The sequence below is a fragment of the Mustela nigripes genome, chromosome 15 (assembly GCF_022355385.1).
Source record: "Mustela nigripes isolate SB6536 chromosome 15, MUSNIG.SB6536, whole genome shotgun sequence".
NCBI lineage: Eukaryota > Metazoa > Chordata > Mammalia > Carnivora > Mustelidae > Mustela > Mustela nigripes.
In genome coordinates, this window is record NC_081571.1 from 17,259,069 (window position 1) to 17,284,771 (window position 25,703).

Below are 25,703 nucleotides of genomic sequence, written 5' to 3' on the forward strand. Positions count from 1 at the left end.
TTTCTCGCCTGGGCCCCTCCCTCCCAGCAGGCTGTCAGAGTACTCAGGGTGGAAAACTAGGAAATGTAGCTGGCTAGCCAGGCGCAGCATGCCCCTAGGGAGGTCGGCAAGTTTACAAATGTTGGCTCCCAACTCACTCAAATTTGACGAAAAAAAGTCCTCATTTACCCCCAGTCCCACCTTAGGGATCTCCCAATTGGCATTCCCTTCTCATCTGTTCTGTTCCTCTGCCTTTCTGGTCAAAGGTCAAGCAGTAAAACTATCTTCCACGGGTCACAGGGGAGGATACAACCTAGACCCTCAGGTGTGGGTTGGTGCCACTCATTGAGGGGAAAAAGTAAGGCCATTTCCCCTTGGTGTACCACCCTTCCCCAGTCCTTCTGTGTGAGGCTAGTGCTTCAGAACTTCGCCTATGATCCCTGGCAAGATATAGGGCTCTCTATGGAAAGAGCCCTTTATTCACATAGCCCTGAGTTCAAATTCTGACTCAGCCACTATCCAGTCATGAGCTTCCAGGATACCCAACCACAGCAGCAAGATTATTCATGTGCAAAATGGGAATCATACTGTCTACTGAAAGAGTTCAGAATCAAGCAAAGGAGCTTACGCCTGGCAGAGAGTAGTAGGTCCTTAGTAAGTGTTGGGCCACCCGCCTTCTCCCCCCAGTCTAGAGATTTTCATTCATCTGATGCCGCTGCACATAGACACCAGAAAATTCCCAGTGGCCCTCTGATGCCTAAGGGTGTTTGTACTGCATGGATAATCAATGGACCGCCAAGAGAGCCAAAAGGAGAGTGGGGCAGGAGAATAAGGATAGCGGAGAGAAATAACCACAGGAGACTGTAATCACCGCACACAGCAGTGTCTGTTTCTTTTATCCAAAAGCAAGTTAATTACCATCGCTGTATGTTTCTCTGTTCGTCCGAACATTTTTTTACTCTGGGGTTAATAACTGCTGTTCTACCTTTAACAAAGGCCACATGGAAGCCTTGAACAAGATTGCGGTAATTGGCAACTTGATTGGAGAAACAGAGAAAATGGCTCTCACTTTAAAGTTAAAAAAAAAAAAAAAAAAAAAGGAGTTGAAAGAAATCTGATAGCTAATTCTGTCTGGATGGGACAGGGCTGTTTTCTCCTATTCTCGAAGCAGACTAGTTCTTTGGCAAGCACAGCACTCCAATAAACCGCGGAAAGCATTTACCCAGTTTCTGCGATGATTTCTGGAGCCACGTATGTTGGGGTGCCACAGACTGTGTACAGGGGGCCGTCTACAATGGTGGCCAGTCCAAAGTCACCCAGCTTCAGCGATTTGCTGCCGTCTTGGTGTTCGTATACCTAAAGTAAAAGTAAAGAGTGAAATCGCCTTACAACCAAGAGCTCAGATGATCTTTCTTGAAGGGACGATGGGCATTGTGGTTTAAATTTATCATAAAGTGAAAAAAAAAAAAAACAGGCAATTATGCAACGAGATACATACAAGAATATCTTTTTTTAGATTACTGCAGAACTGGATACATGGTGAACAGCCAGCAAATGGAAATTTAATAATAGATGATGGTACGTTGATTCAGTGGGACTCTACATGACCCTTAATGTGGTGATATGAATTTATGTCTATTGAAATAAATTATTTGGGGGAAATAAGGGCAGATTTCAGACTGGTTTGCATGACATGGGTACTAAAGAAAAAAAAATATGTGCCAAGAAAAATGTCTGAAAGAACACAGTGTAGTGTGTCTGTCTCTCGGTGTTAGGATTATGGGAGACTTTTTTCTTTGCTTATCTGTACTTAATGTTTTCTACAATTAAAATTAATTTGTGTAATACGATGAAATACAGAAAGTCTCCAGTGCAGTACCTCCAGTTTATGAAAAGAACTACCTCTCCATTTTAATATGTAAGAAGCTTTAAAAATACAGTTCTTTAGTAATTGAACAAAAAAAACCCTACACGTATATTAAAATACTTCATTTTCAGTGGTCCACATTTCCAACAAAATCTATTTACATTTTTTTATTAATAATTGAAAGGAATATTAACATTTCATTTCACCTGTGGCAATTTGGAAAGATTTATCAGGTGCAGAGTCAGCAATCGGTCCAGGTTTCCTTATTAAGGCAGTAAAAGCCTCTAGTCTTTCACCCAACAAATCAAGAAAAGGATGCTTGGGACCATAGGCAAGTATTTATACCGCTTTAATTCCAGCCCATGATCAAACCAAATGGGTCTGCTCCAAAGAGTATCCACTTCTACTATTTCAAAGAAAAGATCAAAGGGCATTCAGAATTCTAATTCAGGGCCCTCCACTGGAATCAATAGGAGAAAGAAAACCACAGTTAAAAGCTAGATTTCCCAGGAAAGGCGCAGGAGATGCCTGGAGGACACGGTGAAGTTTTCCGTGTACATCAAAATAATTCATCCAGCCAGAAGCCTGCATGTTCTTCTGTTGCCTCCTTGTGATCGCGTGTATGTGACACAGCGGTCGGAGCCTCTCACACAACAAGATGCAGCTCCACACATCAGGAGCCCCACGACCGCTCACACACCACGTCTCCCTTTCTTTGGAGAAAGTAGATTAACTTCTCCTGTCCCTGCAGCTTCAAGTGCAGATGTTTGGCTGGTGAAGCCGCAGCATCAGCATCGATCATTTGCATCTAACTGTTTTGGCAGAGGCAGGGAGTTCGAGCTTCCCTTCTGGAGAGACCGGGTCTTTTCTGGGCAGAAAATATCCTTTTCCATTTTCTCCACACTCAGTGCATGGAGTCTTCTCCTTAAGGGCTTGACTACCATCTAGTCTGAGCCCTCAGGCAGGTGTCCGGAGGCTGACAGGGTCACCTGCACGTAGGCTGTTAGGGCAAAAATGGCCGTGTGTCCCTCGTAGGTGTGGCTTTGCCCAGCAGTCATCTGGGATGGACAGGGTCCTCCCTCCTTTAAGAAAGCAGCTCTCCAGCCCATCAGCCCTAGCAACTGAGGTGTTGGAGCTGCAAAGCACAATGTATGTCATTCCTAGGCTATGCGTTCATGGGCAAAAGAAATCCCTAAATCATAATCTTAGCACCTCAGCCATTCTGGTCATCCAGGTGACAAGCAAATGTTTTTCATGAACAGAAACCCAAGATGAAAACATCTAGAAGATCATCTAGCTTATTTCCCCAGACAGAGCAGAATTGTTTACGTCCTTAATTCCATTTGGTTACTTTAATTCCATTTGTTACTTCCTAAAATGTAAAATCATCTCCGGTTTTGATGTTCTGACAGGTCCAAACATCCATGGTGCCTATTTTTGGAGGTGGTGTAGATTTCAATTTACACAACTCCATTTATGCAGGAATTCTGTGGTTTTCCTCTAAACATAGTATCTATGATCACCTAACTTAGTGCAAAAGTTGGGTGAAAAGCCATGTTGGCAGATGGAGTCGTAAGTCCCGTTTTGGTTCTTAAAATGACCATGTAATTGTCCTTTAGCAAAGGTTTTATTTTTGAGCATCTACATTTGACTAGGAATTCTACCTCACAGACAGCCATATGCCAGTTACATTTAATATACTGAGCAATAAAGTTCAAAGTTTCTATTCCTAAGGGGAAAAAAAGCACCAAAAAAAAATTAACTAAGATAATAAAAATTAGGATTACATAAAAGTAATAATTCTCTCAAATAAACCAACAACATTTAAATAAAACACACAGAATCCATCATCTTAATGCTCTTTTTATCTCCATCACTTCCACCATGTCCCCCTCCTCTGCTTTGAAAAAGCACACAGAATTTCCATGGGCATAAAGAGGTTAACGTGATGCTTACGACAGACAAGAAGAACGAGAGACAAAAGCCTGATCCACGTAACTGAAAACACTTCTAGACACCACTATGTTAGCAATGCTTCAGCAAAATGTTTTTGCAGGTGAATGAATGTCCAGGACTCTCGATTGGAATTGTTTAACTTACTTACTGTCAGGCAGGGCAGGAAACAAGGTTGCTCTGGGTTTTTCTCTGTCAACACTTTGGGAGAAGAATACAGAAGAACATACTCCAGAGTATCCTCGCCACCAATGGGAGCGCACCTTGCCCAAGCAGTATAATGAGCCCGCCTCACAACTGGGCTTCCCTGTTAGCCCTTGGGGCAACCCGAGCTGGGCTCAGCCTTATCTCTTACCAAGCCACTTACAGAAGGGCACGAGGAAGGCCACTGAAAAGTGTAATTAAAATTCTGGTAAAATCACAGATTGCTACATACATCTGTTTCAGACACACATGTGCGCATGTACACACACACACACTCACTCACTCACTCACAAAACCATCTCCAGAAAGTATTTTCCCAAATGGCAGCTATAAATTTACTTTGAACTAAGTTTTTAATTAAAAGTTAGGAATGGGAAAAGCCTCTAACAAGTTCACATTTAAAATATGGAGTCCTTGGCTTATACTGCCCCTGAATCAATTCTGACTCTCTTCCTCTGGCTGTCCCCCTGTCCTGACCATCTTCCAGGAGGGACATTTAACAGGCTGCAAGCACAGGCTTGGGCAACCCGATCTGGCAAGTGGGGTTCTAGTGTTAAAAAAAAAAAAAAAGTGCTTTTTGCTATAACTGTATTTTAAAGCCTCCATAAAACAGGACCCACAAGTGAAGTGGGAGTCCACTGATTGTCAATCAATGAGTATTCACAACATGAGATATAATTTAATGTTCATCCCAAGCCCTTTAAATACTATAGATGTTCCCCCACATTTTAAACACTGAGGGGCTATTAAAGAGACGGGGATTAGTGCAAATTACCAGTATGTAGTGCTTTCACTGTTTTAACTAAGCAATAAAACTGTGTAATTGTACAACACTAATTGAATGCAGCTACACGTAATTGTGGCCTGCCATATGTATCCTATTACCATAAAGATTGTCAGTATTTTGTAAGCTACTCTTGTGATCATTGCAGATGGCTACAGTCAGAGAAGTTGTTCTCCAGGGTTTATTATATGGCTATAAAGACATCCCGTGATTTGACAGACTAAATGTGTTAAATGGCAACAATTATGAAAAAGGTTCCAATTAAAAGCTGAAGGCATGTCCCACCAAGAACAGATAGAGGGGAAGGTCAGGTATTAAGTTTTTCGCACACTGGCATTTTATGCAGGGTTTTTCCTTTTTGAGGAAGAGTTTTCTTTTTGTTTCTCTTTCGTTTATTTGGGGTTTTGCAGTAGCTGTAACTTGCTGAACAGTAGATGTCTGGGCATAAGCCTGATTTCCTCTGGATTAGAAACTGAGACCATTTGGAAAAGTTATTTGAAAAAATAAAAGATTTAATATATAGTCATAAAATGCAGCTGGTGGCCATAAAATAATATGAAAATTCACAGATAACCTGAACCCAAGCAAATGGTTTCTGAGATTCCCATAATAGAGAACTAAAAGCTGACTAATATAACAGATGTGTTGGAACAAACATAATTCTCAACGTTGCTGTGAATTCAAGGATAACCCTGTTGAAATGCTGGCTAATGAATCATTAATATCCACGGAAATATTTTTCACAGAGGAGCTCAATAGGTACTAAAAAATAATTTCACCAAATTGAACAGAACTGAACAAAAGTGGCATGAAATTGACAAAGCCATGAAAAAAAGTCAATTCACTTTTTCTCAACTATGGTATCCCTTTAAAAAGACATTGATCTTCCTCCAGCCATGGTATATGGTCTTTATACTCCTTTCTAAGGAAAATGAATTAAATTTAAATCTTTACTCTTTAAGAAGTGAAGCAAAACGACATTAATGCAGAAAATTATTTTACAAAGTGCACGTTAGGGTCCACATACTTTAAAATGAAATCTCCTGAAAAAAAAAAAAATTTCCTAAAAAAACAAACCCACTTTGTACCCAGGTGTAAAATCTTTGTGAAATCAAAGGTTAAATGAAATAAGAAGAGTCAACATTGTATAGCCCAAGTCAGAAGAGGAGTAACAACATCAGAGCGAGAAATAAAATAGCTTTCAAAATATTACTCTAGAGAGATCTGGGAAGATGGAGGATGAGTGGGAACTCCAGGAAACCCGATTCTCATCCTCACTTTAAAATAGTCATGAAACTATCTAAAGAGAAGGTCTACGCAGCTGCAATGAGACCCACGCAACAGGCACATTCCGGAATCTGCGAACCATTGCACATACTAGCCTTTGGCGAAAACTATGGGAACTCAATGTCATTGTCATTTTTAAAACTCATATTTTTGTCACACAAGTAATATCCAACATGTCACTGTAGAAAAATTAGAAAAGACAGATAATTATAGAGGGAAGGGAATTAAGCCCACCTATATTCTTGAGACCTAGAAATAACCATCGCTAACATTTTGGGGTATGAACTTCTAGCCCCTGCTTTACCTCTCTCTCCTGCTTTTCTTTTTCCACGGGACAATATATCATGAGTGAGGACATGTGTATCTGCATCACGATTTTCAGTGGTTACTGGATATTCTACTGTATGGATGCAGCGTCATAATAATCCCAACGACTATGGCTGCTATTTACTGAGCATACGGGATATGTCAGGCTTCCTGTTGAGGAGTTCATGCTCATTATCCTAGTGGATCTTCACAACAACCTATTAAATCACCTTACTGATATTCTGTAGATGAGCAAATGGAGTCTCAGAGATGTTGCACTGTTGTCCAACGTTGCACAGCTACTAAGTGGCAGTGCCAGAACTTAAGCTTATGTAAGTCCAAGTCCAAGATTTTAACCAGTATGTCCCCCTCCCCCCTCATCATGCCATTATTTAACTAATTAGTACCCTGACATAAGTTTTCATATATATGTATGTATATTTTTTCATGCTAAAAACTACTGAGATGAACATCCCTATATATGTATACAGATTTGATTTTTTCTTTGTGACATTTCCAGAAGTAGAATTACTTGGCCATAGGATGCTCATAGTATTTAAGATTTCCTTATTTATTACCAAAGTACCTTCCAGAAAGTTTCTGCAAAGTTACTCTTGCACCAACACATAGAAGATGACTGGTATCCAAATAACTTTTCCAACACTATATGCTATTATTTATTAATCTTTGCTAGTCCAATAAGACCATGTCATCTTAAATGAGATGAGTGATATTATTTCAGTCCTTAATGACAAAAGGGATGAGTATTGGGCAGACATACCCAGGCCAAACAAGACAACACACTACACTTTCCTGATTCTCCCATGTGCAATCACAGGTCTTTGGAAGAGGGTCCCTCAGCAAAGGTGCCAGTAAAGTATCTGGCATATTACTATACTAAATAATGTCTTGGGAAAGTGGTGTTTTTCTTCTATTTTCCCGTAACTTTTATCCAAATTCAGGGAGGAGTTTTTTCCTAAACACCTATAAAAAATAATGATTCAGTGCTGCTTAGACATTTTCAATGACCACAGCTATGTATAATAAAGGCCATTTAATTTGCAAACAGGTATAACTGTTTGAAAGTTTTTTCTTACATCAACCTCGAATCTCTCAACCATGAATGTCTTCTCTTTAGTTGGAGTTCAATACAGCACAGAAAAGGTTTCCCATTTCCCATCTGGGAGTGTTTCATATATTTGACCAGAGCCTCCATGCTCCATTTTCTCCTTCCCTTCTGCGGGCTAAACTCCAGGCCTCTGACATGACGTGCTCATATTCCTCCACATAGTGGTAACTGGCGTGAGCAAGGCAGAGGACCCTCTTGATGGCAGCACTCTTCCAGGGAAAGGAATCAAGGGGTACTTCTTTAGCAGTTATATCCCACTAAGGCTCACCCTGAACTTATGCTCAGCTAATAGCCTTTGACATGGTCTGGCCAAGTTTTCCATTACTGCTTTTCTACATGATCATTAAAACAACTACACCAAAACCACTTAGTCCATTGGGATTTATATGTCTCTCTTGTCAAATTTCATGTTACTGATTTTGGACATCACAGAGCCAAAGATACTTTTGGTTCCCAGTCTGTCATTTGCTATAATACATCTATCTTCATTTCACATCACTAGTGCTGACTGGGGTTGGGCCAGTGGCAGAATCCTGAGGGGCCTTGGCTCCCTGCTTCTGGGTCTCCCAACCATTAATCAACACTCTGCTGGCTCAAGATCGTAAGACCATACGATCAGAAGTGGACCGACTATAGATCAACTCAACTGTGCTTCTGCCTATGACTTCTAGATGCAGTCTATCTGTGACACTTGCCTTGTATACCAGTGTAGTTAGCTACTTCGCCACAAAATGGATTTATTTGGAGATTAAGGGTCATGGGCTGAACGAAATCTGCCATCTCATGGGCTTAGGGCTGGCTTGATCTGGAAATCAAGAGGAGCTGGAGCACATCATCCCTAGGTCATGCACGGTCATCACTGGGAGAGAACACGGTATCTTATTGCCACGTACAATCCATTTAGTGAAAATGAGGGTTCTGTGTTAGGCATGCCATTTTGATGGGCAGTCAGGAGCAGGTACAAACACCTGGACAGAAAGTTTCTAAAAGAAAATTTCTGACCAAGACAGGCAGATTCTCTGAGAAACTGTTTTCTCCCAGAGAGTACTGGGGAGTGTAGAAGGAAAAAGTTTTTGAACATAAACTTTTATATAAAAGAGAATTACCGTTTATTTCTAGAATCTAGTAAAAACTAGTGATGCAAGTTATATTTTTGCCAGTAAATACTTTAACTTTCCTAAGGAGGTGGCACCTGTGTATACATTTTAAAAGACCCTCCCAGCTCCTTAGGAGAAAACTCAGGATGCTTCTGAGAATTTTTCCTGCCAAGGGTGCAAGCTTGCCATCTAGTGGTGACTACTGCAAACTGAAGGTGGCTGATCTCAGTAGGACGGTTTTGGTTTTGTTTTTTAAAAAACAGAAAGTCTCTTTTAGTTATATACCACCACCACCACCACCACCACCACCACCACACACACACACACACACACACGTCCTGGGTGTAAGCACAGCTGGGGAAACACTGCACTTCCCCCAGTTAGTGGCATTTAGACTAAGGCCCATGTGAATCCTCCGTGTAATGAATGAGTTGAAGAATGGCTTGGACCTTGTCATGTTGGGTCTGTCCTCTAGTCTGTGGAGAAGTGTCACTCATTCACTCACTCTTTCATCTCACCCACCCTTTTATCCCACTGGCCTCTCATCCATATGATCATTAAGCTCCAGGCCTGACAGAGCAGAAAGAACCATGTAAGGTCATTGGCATAACTTGTGACAAAAAAACACAAAACAAACCAGACAAAAACTTATAAGTGACACCATAATAAAATTATAGCGGGTATTTATATTGGGTCAATTCCCAGTTTTTGCACCAAATGTGGCTGGACATCACTATAAATCATGTTTTCTCATTAAAAGACCTTGACCTGACAAATACTTAGACTTCAATAGATCCATATAGATCCTTAAGGCCAGCTACAATATTTTTACATAGTTCTATAATAATTAAAAATAAAAAAACTCTGGAAGTTCTACATATATGATACTACATAAAATGGAATTTACAGCTGAATTAGACACTTAGAAATAATACTTTGCTAGCTGTAACAAACAACACTTAACTGGCAAAAATCTTATTAGCAATCCAACAACTTAGGCTTTTTTGAGGTGTCTTAATAAAAGAGTAATGCAAAGTGTGTAGTGAGGCCTTTTTATTTATTTGGTAAATTTATTTATTTGATAGTAAGAAAACGGACTTGAAATCTTTACATGAAATTTGTCATAGCATTTTTCAAAAATAGTCTCCAGTTCTACATTTTGTGAGGAGATGTCAAATCCATGCATGAGTGAACAGTAAAAATTTAAAAGCAATGTCAAAAAAGATGCAAGATGATTTTTACAACATAATTTGTTGTGAAACAGTTTTATTTTTAGGATAATTTAATTTTTATTACAAATAAAAGGGAATCAAAAGGTGGGAAGCTAGTAGTTCCTTGTTATCTCTTTATCTTCATAAAATCCCCCTAAAGGAGACTCAAAGGAGTTAAGAAATTTGTTCAAGGTCATAAGACCAGCCACTGGAAGAGTGAAGCACTTGGTTTTGAACTTTGGTCCATCTGACTATAAATCCTTGCGATGTGAATGTGCCTCCCATGAGGATTTCCTCTTACTTCCACATAAAGTTCAACAGAATGTGAAATTAACAGAAGTCTCAAGTTCAATTAGTAATGTCGTCCTAATTCTGTTCAAGTTCTTCCATTCTTCTACCTATTTTATACTATAATAGATTTATCCCTGCAAAGCTCACCAATTCTGAATACTTCCTGAGAGTAAAAATTACTATATTGGAGAAGCAGAATTACTTTCGTTCATATATACTTTTTATTTTATTTTTTTTTAAAGATTTTATTTATTTATCAGAGAGAGAGAGGGAAGAGAGCGAGCACAGGCAGACAGAATGGCAGGCAGAGGCAGAGGGAGAAGCAGGCTCCCTGCTGAGCAAGGAGCCCGATGTGGGACTCAATCCCAGGACGCTGGGATCATGACCTGAGCCGAAGGCAGCTGCTTAACCAACTGAGCCACCCAGGCGTCCCCATATATACTTTTTAAACCAATATTGTAAATGCCTTTAATAGTGTGTGTATGTTTCACATTCTCACATTAGAAGAGAAAGGAAAAGAAAAGAGTGAACTTTTTTCTTTCTGGATAATCTAAAAAGTAAAATATGTTAGAATGAGCACAATATTTTCAAAGTGTCCAGCACTTTGTAAAAAAATTATAATTTTAGAAAAACTACATTGCTAAGTAATCCTGTATGGGATTTACAGAAACAGACCACGCTCCAATAAGAAATAAGTGGGCAATGTCATGCAAAACCAAACTGTAAAGTGGAGTGGGGTGCGGTGGGGAACGAAACTTTAATTTTCAATCACTGAATTTTGGGGGTTTAGATAAGTTTTGAAACAAAGGCCAATTGTAAGTCTGTTCCCACGAGACAATCCTACATAATTCAGGACACAGGAATAATGAATGCAGACAAGAGAAAATTGCTGCAGGTTACGGAGGCAACTATGCAGAAGAGAATGTTCGGGCTACTGCAGAGATGTGGAATTTGAGGGGCAATTAAGTCAGAGCTCCCTCGCTTGACCTCGACTGCCTTCATTAGCCAGTAGATGCAAGTTTACGAACATAATTACAGCGAACTAATGGCTTGCGTATTTATTTCCTGAATGCCTATTTTTCCTACTTGAATGTCAACTCCATGAAGGCATCGGTCTCTCTGTTCCCTGTCACAACCTGGCACAGAGCCAGCCCACAATAAATCTCCCTAATGCACAGCTTCATGTCATCTAGTGGTTAAAATGTGGAGCTCTCAAGTAGGACAGAGCTAGACTGAAATCTTAGTTCTCCCACAGATGAGTTATAATGGCCTTACATAGGTCTTTAAACTTGTAGGCACTCAGTTTCCTTACCTGTAAAATGGGACGGTAATAGAACCTACCCCATTTAGCTTTTGTGAGGATTAAACGAGATCATGAGTGTAAAAGCACTCACGGCAAGCACCTGGGTGGGTCACCATCTTAGCAAACCTCATCAGCCCTTCTTGTGGTGGGAGAGTTGGCTTGCTCATCTGCTTCTAGACCTGAATGCTCATTTGGGTCATGTGGAGGAGCTTGTTTCAAGGAAGATCTGTACCCTGTCACCAGTCACCATATTCTGATTTGCTAGGGCTGCAGGGAGGCTCAGAAATTTGCATTTTTAACAGGCATCTGGGAGTAGTTGAGATGCAGGGAGTCTTTGGACCACCCTTGGAGAAACGCTGCCTTTGAAAGAGAATCCTCAATTCCCGGATTTCTGAAGAGATGGACAAACTAACAGTAACATATAATACATGACTCTCAGACCTGCGTAATGATAGTAAAAGAGAACTAGCATCTTGGGGCTGGGTGGAGTGGGGGAAGAAAATGAATAGATTTCATTAAAATTCCAGCCTGGATAGCCAGCAAAATTGATGTGACTCCCAAATTCACCAGTGACAGCTCCCCGATGCCCAGTCCCTGTCTCCTCAATTCTTTCCAGTACTGTCCCCTTAACAACTGGACTATGAAAGCATCCCCATTTGTTTGCGTAAAGAACGCTAAGTGTTTCCCCCAGAGACATGGAGTTCATGAAAAGCAAAATAAATAGTCATAAAGGGGGATAGGGGTGTCCCTGATTTTTAAAATCTGTCTTCATCATGATTATTTTTATGTTGAAAGGCGAGTATCTTTAAAACTCATGACTTATTGTCTTAGCTTTTAGATCATACTATTGGAAAGTACATTTGGGAGACTGAGAGCCTTCCCCCTCCCCCAATAAGAACTTTGGACATCGAAGTACTGTAGAGAAATAAACCCACACATAAATGTTCCTCCTGAGTATCCTGGTCGAGCCTAGGGTGTTACCCACAGCCCTAGATTTCCCAAGCTCTATTCCCTCAACCCTGTCTCTGGTTCTTATTTGCTAATAATTAGTCAAGTCCTTCTAACCGCACATTAACCCTTATGGATACACTTGAGGTTCGTTTCCAGCTACTCCAGTCCAGCTGGAAAGTAGCCTTTAAAGTATATTTCTTTTCAAAAAAGAAAAGAAAATAGGAAAGGAAAAAAAAATCATATTTACTCATGAATGCTTGGGACCCAAGACGCGTGAGGTTCGAACTGCTCTTACCAGGAGGTTCTCTGGCTTGATGTCCCGGTGCACGATGTTCAGGCTATGCAGGTACTTGATGGCGCTGGCCAGGTTGTACAGCATCCCGCTGGCGTCTCGCTCCGTGTACTTGTTGGTTGAAGTAATGGCGTCAAAGAGGTCTCCTCCCTGATAAGAGAACAGCAGGGGGAGCAGCTATTAGCAGATGGCCCAGGGGGGCCGTCTGGAGAGGCAACGGACACATTCTCAAGGAGACAGAGAAGCGCGCAGCATCTCTGGGCTCCTAGGGCTGTCTCCGCCACTTCCCCCTTGAAGGCCCACAGCCCTCGTCTGGTGATTGTCTCCCTGCTGTGATGCCATCGGACATGCAGTCATCTCTTCGGCCCCAGCTGGGGAGGAGAGGTGGAGCCAGGTCTCCAGGGCAGAGGCCTGGTGACCCTGGGGTGCCCTGCTGGCATGTGTGACATGCCTCATATCAAGGGTGAGCAAAAGTTCATAACCCCAAGCCTCCCCAAATGAGAAACAGGTAATCCAGCAGACCACACCCTTAACAAAATGCGCAGCTGCCTTATGAAGTTCATGCACGCGCGCACGCGCGCGCGCGCGCGCGCACACACACACACACACACACACACACACACACTCCATTCCCTTCATTCCCTAAAGTGCACTCTCTTGGAGTGGGTGTAGTGTTTTCTTTTCCAATAATGTGCTTCTTTGTAAGGAGCAGAGAAAAGGACCAGAAACTGTCATTCCAAAGATGAGAGAGAAAAGAGAGGAGGGAGGAGGGTGGAGAAATTTCAAAGGAAGTTTTCTAGGCCCATTATTCATCTGAACTTTTGTTTCCCTTGTTCCTGGCTAACTTCTTGTTATTTGGAGAAACAGAACAATTTTAGGCTCCAATTTTAGTTCTCTTTATTGGAAACCCTTTCAGAAACTGGGGTCCGATTTACTAACAACGTTTGCATCATTCTTGGACACAATGCGCCAAACAGCCGAGCACGGGAGCCAATTGTGTTCATCTGTTGCCTAATGTGAGGGGTTTCATTTTTTTTTTTTTTTTTTTTTTTTTTTAATAGCAAGAGCAAAATATAGGCCTTGCGGGTGGCAGTTTCCGGATCTCACTAGCCGGCCTGTCCTGCGTGGCCCCGCACCACCTCCGCTCGGGAGGCGTCTCCCGCGGTCCGCTAGGCCTCCGCAGTCCCCAGCCTGATCACACACACGTGAGTCACGAGGCACGCGTCCTCCGCTGTTTCTCTCAAAGGCAAGGCTGCCGGAGGCGGGTTTCCAGGTTGGTTGCGGGCCCCGCCTGGAGGCGGCATTTTCACTGGGGTCTCCATGAACAGCGCCGCAGCGCAGCGGGTTGGGGGTGCAGCTGTGGGTGGTGACCCCGCCACGACACCGCAGCCGTCCTAGCCGTGGAGGGCGGCTCCAGGCATCCTGGCACCGCACGTCTCCCGCATCCCCGACGACAAGGCCAACCGCGTACACAGCCAGTCCGCCCCATATGCCCCCGAAGAGGTTCGGCTGCGCTCTCCCTCGCTGGTTCTCAGGCAGCCTCTGAACCTACGCTGCTTCCGGGCTCTTTACAGAGAACGCGCTGTTGTGGGTCTTTTGCTCCTCCTTCAGGAAGTGGGCGTTCCCTTCCCCTGGCTCTCCACCTCCCGGTGCCTCCCTTCATGCCACCCTGGCTCACTGCGTCTCCTGCCACTAGCTAGACCTGTGAACCTGCTGATCGGTGAGGGCCTGGCCGCAGGGCCGCCTCCTCCACGAAGCCTGCCTTCCTCTGAACACATATGTAATGTGCATGTGCACAGAGCTGCAGGCGGCAATACAAAGACCTGTTCTTATTAATTACGGAATTTCATTCATAATTATTGTTACTTCACTGTTTTCCAGAATACAGGCCTTGTTTATCCTATAGCTGCAGGCACTCTGTGGACACCACTGGACTCTTGAGAAGCATGGCCTCTGCTACATTTCTCAGGGGGGGAAACGCTGTGGGAGCCTTTCAAGTCAAGCCTGGGGTTGGCCTTCACTTCTTGGGGTGCTTCCAGACCTGGCCTCACAGCAGTTCTGGGTCAGCCAGATTTGAGGGTATCATCTCGTGGTACAATGGAGGAGTCCGGAAGCTGGACACTCTCTGGCCTTGTTAGGCTCTCTTGGTCACCCAGAGGGAATTTGCAAAGGCTGTTGAGTGAAGCCAGGACCTCTCAGTGGTAACTTAGCTATTGTCACCTGGCTACGCATAAGAGTGACAGACTAGGCTTTCCCACCACAATGTGTTCTGAACTCTTAAGCCTTTGCCCCTTTCATTTTCAGTTTCAAATCTAAGTTAGTCTTCACTCTTCAAAGATCAGCCAATAAAAGGAGACGAATCAATTTTTAACAGCACACAGAAAGGCAACAGGAATGATGGGAATTTGTTGCCCTCAAAATTAAAGTCACTGTAAAAAATATTATCCTGGGTGCTAGAGGAAGTGTATTTTACAATATTGGTAATTACCAAACTTTATTTGGCCATAAGGCACCAATATGAGAATCTTCTGAATAACTGAAATCAATCTTTCTTTGTTGAAATAACAGTTTTCCATATTTATCTCCCTTGGTCTCAAAGGGTGACAGTACCTTTGTGTCACTATAAACAAGTCCCACTCCTCCATAAGAAAAAACCCTAACAGGAAGTAGGAAAAAAGTAAGCTTCATTTGTAAATACAAATAAGCACTTAAAAAAAAAAGGCCAATAGATCTAAAGTAAAACAACTCTGAATAATAAAAGCTTAAAGGATCCTCGAATGAACATTTTTCTATATAGTAACAGATTAGTTTATTACATGCTGATTTTGTCTTAAGTCTTTACAGCAGGAAATGCCACATTCCCCAGAGCTGATTCCTGCCACCAGCTGGGGCGTGTGATTCCAAACACGGTTTGGAGCCCGAGGCTCTCACTGACGGGCGCACACAGTTGATGCAGAGGGTGGTGTGACTAATTTACGACATTTTACAACTAAAGTAGAAATTAGTTACACCTTCAGTTAGATTAACATAATAGAAAAAAGGCTTGAGAAAAATAGCACGTCATGAATCCTACATATTAAATTTGTAAAAACTTTTAGTTACTGAAAATTTTAAATATAAAAATAGAGGGAACAGGTGAGTCACCTTTCACGTTGATACAGCCATTAACAATATATCTATATTCTATGATCTAATAAAATACAGATGTAATTTTATGCAACAGGACAAGGTTGTAACATCTACTGAAAGGCAGCTGAGTATTTTCTAGTGCTATTTTTCTGACATTGGTGAGTAAAAGTTTAAAGCTTTTTTTTTTTTTTTTAAATAAGAATGATTGATACCTTTGGATGTAGTTCACAAAAAAGGGCACAATTTCTATAGCAATGATTAAAAACAATGATCATATTGGTACCTAGTACCTTCTGTTGTATTAGAAAGTACATTAGTGGGCTTAGTCAAGTAAAGCATCCAACTCTTGATTCTGGCTCAGGGCATGATCTCAGGGCTATGAGATCGAACCCCACATTGGGTGCTGTGCTCAGCAGGGAGTCTGCTTCTCTTCCTCCCCCCCTCTCTACCTTCCTTAAAAAAAAGTACATGGTATAAGTCATCCCTCTTATCTTATCTTCACCATAACACTCCTGGTAGGTACTATTATTCATCTCATTTTACATTTGAGGAAACTAAGGTACAGAGAAGTATACCCAAGGTCAGAAAGCTATAATGGTCTAGGCTGGGACTTGAATGCTTGCATTCTCATTCTAGTGTTCATACTCTTTTTTTTTTTTAAGATTTTTATTTATTTATTTGGCAGACAGAAATCACAAGTAGGCAGAGAAGCAGGCAGAGAGAGAGGAGGAAGCAGGCTCCCCGCTGAGCAGAGAGCCTGATGCGGGGCTCAATCTCAGGATCCTGAGATCATGACCCGAGCCAAAGGCAGAGCCTTTAACCCACTGAGCAACCCGCACGCCCCTCTAGTGTTCATACTCTTAACCGTTAGGCCAATATACAGAAAGGAGAGACTAAATAAACTTTGGTGGAAGGAAACAAAGGAAACAGCTCCCTCTATCAGATAGGAAAGCACGGTGCCTTGTGTGGGTTTATTCTTTTTCCAAGATACACACCTTTACTAACTCCATGACAAGATACAGTTCCGTTGGCACATCCATCTCTTCGATCAGAAGAACAATATTGGGATGTTTCACTCTTCTTAAAATAGACACCTCATTCTGGATCATGTGCTCCTGTTTAAGCGAAAAGTTACCTTAATTAATATACACATCACAACACATGAGGAGCTAACTCCAAGAGTGCAGCTGTGTTATCTGAGGATCAAAGGAGCTATGTTTGGGTAAAATACAATGAGTATGTCTGAGATTCTGATACTCAGCCTAGAATTGCCAAAAGTGGTTGAAGGTCCTTAGAGGATGCTTGCGACTTACCAGTAGAACTAAAACTGCATATAGAAGGACGGAATGAAACTCAGATCACAAAAGTAAATTAAGAAAGTAAAACAAGCAAACCAACAATAAGGAACAGACATAACATGCAATCATTCTTCCTAACTTTCATTCCAAGAATATTTATAAAGTTATATTCCATTAAATATATAACATTGTATTCCACCAAAATGCAAGTCCTAGGGTAAATTTATGTTTATTTGGGAACTGATCTCTGTGTTTCTACCTCCCCACCCCACCCCACCCCCACCGTAACACTGTATTTCCATGACAATAAGCCTTATACATACTTTGCCTCGACATTTGCTTTTCTTGATGATTTTCAGAGCATACTCCCTAGCCGTTGACCTGCAACGAGAAAGTTATTTGTGAGAAACAAACTTAATTTCAAATCTGTTGAGTCATTTTGTTAAGGACTAATTTCTTACCCCCTAGACCTTGTATCAAACTGATATATTTTGTAAAAGACTCTTTCCTTTTTTCAGAGAAATATGTAAACCTTAAAGGGCTGACCAAGTGTAAGGACAACACCTACGCTGGCATAGAAACATCCTGAGCTGGGTTTTTTTTTTTTAAGATTTCATTTATTTATTTCATAGAGAGAGAGAGAGAGAAAGCAAGCATGAGCAGGGGGAGGGGCAGAGGGAAACACAGGCTCCCTGCTGAACTGGGAGCCCAATGCAGGACTTGATCCCAGGACGCTGGGATCATGACCTGAGCTGAAGGCAGATGCTTAACTAACTGAGCCAACCAGGTGTCCCATCCTGAGCTGTTTAATGTTACCATACTTGTAATAAAACCACTACTACTGGGGCGCCTGGGTTGCTCAGTCAGTTGAGCGTCTGACTCTTGATTTTGGCTCAGATCATGATCTCGGGGTCCTGGGATGGAGCCTCATGCCAGGCGTCATGCTCAGTGGGGAGTCTGCCTCAGGATTCCCTCTCTCTCCCTCTGCTCAACCCACTGCATGCTCTCTCTCTCTCTCTCAAATAAATAAATAAGTCTTAAAAACAAAATAAAACAAGACTCTTGAGTTCTTGAGGACTCTGTTCATATACAGCCCAGCCAACACTGCCCTTCCTCTGTGATGGGTGTGGGAGGGAGTGTTAGTCATATAGCTACCTTTAAATAGCTTCCTAATTTGTGTTAACATTTCCAAGATCCTGCAGTGCCAAAATGGACAGTTCTATTGTCGAAGGATGTGTACTTAATAATCCTAAGAAACAACTATTTTACAAGCATTTCCACTTCGTTTCTGGTGGGAAACCAAAACAGCTTAGCTTTTTGCCCATCGATAAAAGCCAACTTCAGAGATCCAAATGAATACAGTGGGAGTGGGGTTGACTACGAATGGAAGTTTAAAATAGGGTTTTAAAAATCTTCAGTATGAAGAATCAAAGGGGAGACTTTCTAGTTACGTGTTTAGAGTATGAGTGATTTGCCCATATATTAAGAGGGCAGGTATTAGCAGTGTGTCCTGAGGGCATTTTGGACACCATTCACATCATTTGCTAAAACTTCTCCCACTAGACTCCCAGGCCCCTGTGTGGATGGACGGGAGAGGGAAATCAGGCACATGCAAGGGGATTCTTCCCATCAGAGAAGGAATACAGGGTCCTTTTAAGTGTCTCTTCTGAAGAGGCTTCTCAGGAGTTTGCTTGCAAGTCTGAAAACCCTTAATCAAGAGGAAAACTAAACGCTGAAGAATTTTTGGGTTCTACTTTTCACACATCGCTAAAAAAAATAAATAAATAAAATAAAACAAATCTGAGATTCAAATCCACGATCCCTTTCCCATCTGGTTTAGAACGTTTCAGGTGATGACAAGAATGCTAGACTATTGGAATGACTACTGTGATCAAAGCCCACGATCCCAGGCAGGACCAAGGAGCTGGGGTGGAGGTGGCACTTCTATTCTGGGCCCCAACGAAGGGGACAGATGACGGGATGGTGTTGATGAGAAGAGAAGGGGCTTTCTTAGTTTTGTCATTCCCCATGTTGCCATTTGATCCTCTTGTTTCCTTGGAATGAGTAACATCACAGGACTCAAAGCCAAGGGCTGGCGTGGGACTGGGAAGGTCAAGTCCCCCTGTGAGCCAGCCGGGCAAGGAGCAGAATTTCCAAGGAGCAAGCGGGTGCCTTGGCTCCCAGGACGCCAGGAAAACTAGGTCACATCCTGAGCTTTGGGCTGAAGGGAAAATGCAAGCGAGCCTGGGCAGCAGTGGCCTCAGGATTTACTAGGAAAAGGGACTTTATGGGTTCCGAACCCAGAACCTTAAATAATAGGATCCACCACTAAGTTAGACTGACCCATATTTTAATCAGACAGTGAGTCCTGTAGAGGACCACCAAAATTCATACTGCAAGTTTTCTTTCTTGATGCCTTGAGGACAGACTATAAAGTCATAATATAAGCCTTCATTATTGGAAGTATATGTTTATAGGAAAGCAGCTGAGTCTGGAAAATAAGCCTGAAAACAGGTGTTAGTACCAAAATGTATTCCGTAAGAACGAAAGTTTAATATCTTGCTTTAAGTTGGTAAATGAAAATACTTGGCATGAAATAAAACCTTAAAGTATTTGCCTTCCTGTGTGCCCTAACTCTAAGGACCACTGTACCCGTGTAATTATTCAGCAAGTGGTTACAAGCATGGTTCTTTGGTGGCTACAGAGGTGAGAAAAACTCGGGCATTTTAGACACAGGTAAGCAAAACCTGGTCCTTGTTCCCACCGAGTCTACAGCTTATTGTGGTGAGAATACTAGACACTGGGATTTGGGGTCAAACTATAGGCCATTTGCTTGTCTGTTCCTGAAATGACCCTGCATGGAATCACAGAGCCTTGAATGGTGCAGCAAAGGCAGCAGCAGTGGGACAAACATTGCTTGCTTCTTTCCCTCCTATATGGGAATTCAATTTGTAAGGTCCCCTGCCTATTACCTTTGAACCAAGGTTAGAGCCTGAACTATTAAGACAGAAATTTCCAAATTTTACAAACTTGAACTAAATCCAATTTTTAATGTTTGTGCTGGGAAAACAAAACACAACACAACAACAATGGTTTGGAGAAAGCTCTCCTGTTTAAACTTAGTGATTCTCAGCCCAGGGCCAATATGCTGACCACCCTTCTCCCTTACCCTGGGAAGGTGGGTGGCAGAATGCTTATCGATTGGGGTTCTGGGACTAGTGTGCTTTTTGCTATTGCTGTTATGAGGAGTTTGCTAGGTTTTCAAGGTACTAAAAAAATTATGTGGAAAAGGAAAAACAGCTTCCCGGGCATTCTCATCATAGCATTTGATGAATTTCACGGCAATGCTTCCATTGTGATAGGTTCTCAAGCAGAGGGACTGGGGTCTTGGCCCTCTCTGTAGCCCCGTATGAGTACAAGGTAGGCCTGAACTAGCAGGGGCTCCAAGCATGTTGGCTGAGTGGTGGAGATGCCAAAGGGTGATGGCAGTTAGGAGCCCCCAACAAAGGGGAGTTAGTAAACACCACCCTTTGTTTGCTACAGAGTCATTCATAATAAAGCCCATCTCAGCCTCTTCTTAAGGAGGTCATTGTGGAGAGCAGAGAATTGACGGCTCCCAGACTGTCTCCTCGAACATCTCTGGAGTAGAGTTTGATTTTGAATTTGAGCACAAGCCCCGCACCAGGGCATCCTCAGGAAGGAAAGAAGGAAGAACACCACCAGCTAGCTGAGACCCAGCTCGGCTCCATCCAGACTCAGCCTCCAAATCACACTTCAGAAGGTAATGCCTTCAATTTACAGGTACAAGGTTTTGGAGGTTTTTGAGAATTCTGGAGACTTTCTATGTAGATGCAAGCCGGTTTTGTGTCCCTGAAGTCTCAGCTCATTTGGATGTTTGGATGGGTTTGAGCCCACCTACACTCACTGCTTAAGCCAATGGTTTCCTTGAGCAGATCCTCAGTTTTATAGGGGAGGGAGGGAAAGGGGAATCAAGAGCAGGTAGAACTTGAATACAATTCTGCTGCATACATTGCTAGAAGATGCAATGATGAAAAGCAGTGCAGGTAGAGAGGGGGCCAAGAACCACAGGAGACACTGTCACTGCTCCTAACTGCGCCACTGGGACCCTTGGCTTGTGTCCTAATAATCCATGAGGAACCAGGAAAGCCAAAGACAAAGGGCCCCTCATTGGGAGCCCTCTACTCATGCTCTGACGTCTCGCTAGTGCTTTTCAATTCTCTTTTTCTTTGGGGCCCCAAGTAGTCTAGAAAACAGCTTCGGAAGAGAGCAAGTCTCCATTTACCCACTTCCTCTGCCATGTCCTAGGGGCTCCTGAGGCCACTAGAGAAATTGCTACTGGGGAAGAGGCATATATCATAATGGACCCAGCAGCCATCATCAAAGGATATGTTGGGACAGGGCCATGGAACAAAAAGCCTAGGCAACACTACCATTGTGTCCTTTGTTGTAGGAAGACCTTCCCTGGGACGGCGGCTTCTTAACAGAGGAGGGGCATGTTTATTTGGTCGTTAAGACACACGTATCCTTCAAAATATGGTGGTACGTACCCACGAGCAACGTGTGCCATTAACAACATGCTTAGCTTGCATATTTTCTTGACCTCTGGAAAATATTAAAAGAATGTCTCATGATGCCTCCACGGAGAGAGGTCACATGCTCCATGTCCTCATTCAGCAGGAGCGGAATACAAAAACTTGGTGGAGCAATCTGGTGTGTAGACTTGGGAGGTTCGTACCATGAAACCCAAGATGCAAACTCATGCAGTATAAACACAATTCAAACTGGAAAGAAAGACATTAATTCTGGATGGAGACATGAGACATTTTCACTGTGGGAAGACCAGTGACTGTTGAGCTAAGCCGCCCTCGTGATCCCTGTGCGAGCTGGGAGAGATGGCACGTGGCTGCCACACCAGTCTCAACAGATGACGCATGCTGGCAGATCACCAGACACCCCACGTAGGAAGGGCACGGGCAATCTGCTAAAAATGGGATTTTCTGCTACAGTGGAAAAAAAAGTTAAAAAGAGTTGACTTACTATCTGTAAAAGTATAAATGAAACATAAAATTATATAAACACACACACACTTGCATCCTTTGCTTTAACAGTGGCTTTCCTGATTTGATTTCTTTTTTGTACGGACACAAATGCAGTGTGCGTGACTCTAGACCGGCGAAGCTACATTCTCCTGAGAGACTCTCCGTTGGCGACAACAGAGTGGTCAAAAGAGTGTGGGTTTTGGACCCTGGCCTTCCTAAGTAATTACTAACTGAGCAACTCTGGCCATTTAACTTCTTAAGGGGTTCTTTGCTTTAAAATGGAGACAATATTAATATTATGGGATCATTATGACAATTACATGAAATATCATATGGGCTTTATATAGTTGATGCTCAGGAAATAGTGGTTGTTTCTGTTTTTGGAGGTGTGAGGCCTAGGAAAGTAATGGAGAACTTTGTGTATTTGGCAGAGATGCAACAAATGGTCAAACTGGTGGCAGTGGGATGACTGAGGGGCAGCGAGGGGAAAAGGTGGCCTCACAGTAACTCCTAAGGGGTTTTTCACCCTCCTCTTCTCATGCCTGTCCTGCTACAGTGGATTGCTGGTCCCGGTGGGACTATCTCATCCCAGCTGCCCTGCTGCAGGGGAGCAAGTTTGAAATTTAGTGCCCAAGGGTATCTTCCCAAGGGGTCTGCGACCTCAGTCAGGGAGACATCTACCTAAGGATGGCAGAGGGGGCAGGGGAGCAAATCAGAGGACACTGGCCAAACTCAGGACCCTGGTGATGCTTGAGGCCCTGTGTAGACTTCCAGCTCCAGCATGGCATGAAACTGGGCTTCTAAATCAAAGCTCTTGGAGAAAAACAAGTTTTGGATCTTACGCAGCTAAAGCTTCTAGTCCAAGGCATTCTCTCTGAAGGGTAGAGCTGAGTGAAAGCGCGCTATTCTTCTACAGCGCTGACTGGTAGGCGCCCAGCCTCCTGGGGGCAGAGAAGAGTGATGGGGAAACCAGTCCCCAGAGGCCAGCAGTGAAACCTTTCTCAAGGAATGAACTGGGTTACCCCTGACTTTTCAATGCTCTGCTCACCAGCTCTGAGCAGGAGCTGCGGGCTGCCCAGGTCCCTTAGAGCAAGAAGCTGCTCAGGAAGAGAGTTCCAAATTCAACAGCAGGCTGATGGTTTGAGGCCACCTTAGTCTGGGATATGATTTTATTAGTTGTCATTTCATCTAATTGCCACCGGTCACTATCCTTGATTAGGTATCTAGATCTCAGGGATAAACCTTTTACTCCAAACCTCCTGCCTTTGGCCCCCAAGAGTACCAAGCACATTCATCTGAAAACATTTTAATATATTAAACACCGTTTTTGTTGAGATCAGTACCTACACACTTTAAAGCTTTTCAAGGTTATTATATTTAATTTGATGATAGTAAGTTAAAATCCACTCTATGCAAGAATGTTCTGACCTCTACAAAATGTCTCAGAAAAGCATCGGAAAAAAACGTTCAATATGTTTTGTGTTTTTTTTTAAACAATAAAAGGGCTCACCTGAAAGATCTGGCAAAGTTTTGCTGAGTACATTAAAAAGGAAAAATCAAAGTCCTTAATTTATAGATTGTCCCAGGAATCACTACATTTTTCAAATCTGTTGTGAGATGGGCTTTTCTTTCTTTAAATTTTTTTTTTTTACATCTGGAGTTGAGACCTTAACCTATTCCATATGTGCCACAGACGGCAAATAAAGACACAATCTTGGAAAACATAATGCCAAATGTTTCCTTTAAAGTGCGATGCAAACGATATCCTTCTCACCTTTCTACACATTCCTTGACAACAGCAAAATTTCCATCCCCTATTGTCCTTCCGACTTTGTATCGTTCTGTTATTGTGGCTGGAATCTGGAAGCCTTCCTCCGACACTTCTGAAAGAATCATTAGTACATTTTTATTGGTAGAAAAGGGAACACAGATGTCGCACCAGAGAGACATTTAGAAGGATCATCGAATAGACTGGAACTGATTCAGAATCGATATGTTACGTTCCATACAGTGAGACAAGCCCTGCCTCCCCTCCCTCTGCAGATGCTGTATACTCCACAGCTTTTACCAAGACGAATGATAAACTGAAAGGAAACCTAAACCACTTAAACCGATGGGAAGGCAAACAACACTTTCTGTGGCCGTGGGGACTTCGAGGAGGAAATTTCGCTCTGTGTTTCATGCCAATTTGATCTGTCGTGTTTATGGACTACCCACTGTCTAGAGAGACGTGACCTTCCTGGGTATGGCTCAGGAGGAAAAATGGAGCTTATGGGGGACTCTGCCTGACATGGTACAAGCATGAAGCCTGCCTGCTGTTTGGACGCCTAGCTTTACTGCATCCTGAAATGGAGATCTCCGTAAAATTCCTTATGAACCAAGCCCTGATTGGCCCCCCCACCCCAACTCCCCAGTATCAATGAGCAGATTTTAGACAAATGTTCTCACCAGCAACCTGCATAGCAGATGTTGAGTTAAAATTGCAATATTTATTATGTCTGTGAACAGAACAGGTTTGTAGTTTCAATTATGTTAGTGCCACTAACACAACACATTTTCCCCCTTAAAATGCATTTTGAAATATTTTACAAATGCCTAATAATGCTTTAAATATCTAAGGCCATAAAACTAAATAAGCCACACTTAGGTCACATAAATATACTGGATAACCTTTAACATCTTCGGGGTGTAAAAAGCTTTTTATAGCTGGGCTCTAAAATTTACATGCTTTAAAGTTATAAATCCTAGCGCTCCCTCAGGCAACCTGAATACAAAATATGATGGAAACCTAGTGTGCTTTCTAAATGTGCTCCTATTCTGACCTTTCATCATAAACTGAGACTAAACATTTCTTCTCAAAATAAAATTAAAACCTTAGGTGGTGCCTAGGTTTCTGTCTTCTCCATTAGCCTGCAACACTAGGGAATGACACATGGAAACTCACAATTATCACACATCTGCTTTAGGACCCTTATGCTGGTTCTGTGATCTGCACCACTCTGGATTCTAGGGTGGATGGAATTTCTGGAAAGGGTTGTACAAATGTGGGACATTTGCTGCTGCTACTTTTGGCCTTGGGATCTAGTTAGTCTCCTTACCTCTTCATATGTGGTGTTTTAGTCTTTACCCACTAGAAGCTATCACAGTGGTCTCCGGAATAAAATGTGAGAGCTGCAGCCGATTAACACCCCCTCCCTAATCCCCACCATCCCACACCCCAAGAAGCTAATAATTTTGCCTCTGTTTGAAAGACTCAGCCTGGGGATTTTTGTCTACTCCATGGGAATTAGAGGAGAACGTTGGAGAAGTTTCAAATCCACTGCAAAGCACCCATATTTGTAAAACATCTCTCAGATGACATGGTCTTAAGGCTCTTTATTATCTACATAGATAATAAAAATAACAATCCTTGGCTGTCAGAAGCAAGGCTGACTCCAGATGGGAAAAGAAAGGTGGTTCTTCATGCTTCCTTTTACTGGAGGCATAACTGCTTGGAGCACATGGGCTTCGGATATTTTTTTTCCCCCGTATTGATAAAATGTATCCTTCAGGCTTTGGGCTA

The 25,703-nt window shown here is 42.6% G+C and overlaps 1 protein-coding gene across 4 annotated transcripts in view; it reads right to left on the reverse strand.

The window, feature by feature from the left end:
• The window catches only part of DCLK1 (doublecortin like kinase 1), a 349,188-nt gene that overhangs the window by 38,437 nt on the left and 285,048 nt on the right, over positions 1-25,703 (reverse strand). For all 4 annotated transcript variants that reach the window (XM_059378351.1, XM_059378350.1, XM_059378354.1 and 1 more), the window contains exons 8-12: positions 23,916-24,024; positions 17,405-17,462; positions 16,779-16,898; positions 12,658-12,804; positions 1,202-1,335 (exon numbers count right to left, since the gene is read on the reverse strand). In XM_059378351.1, the coding sequence (XP_059234334.1) occupies positions 1,202-1,335; positions 12,658-12,804; positions 16,779-16,898; positions 17,405-17,462; positions 23,916-24,024 (568 nt within the window). The remainder of the gene's footprint in view (positions 1-1,201; positions 1,336-12,657; positions 12,805-16,778; positions 16,899-17,404; positions 17,463-23,915; positions 24,025-25,703) is intronic.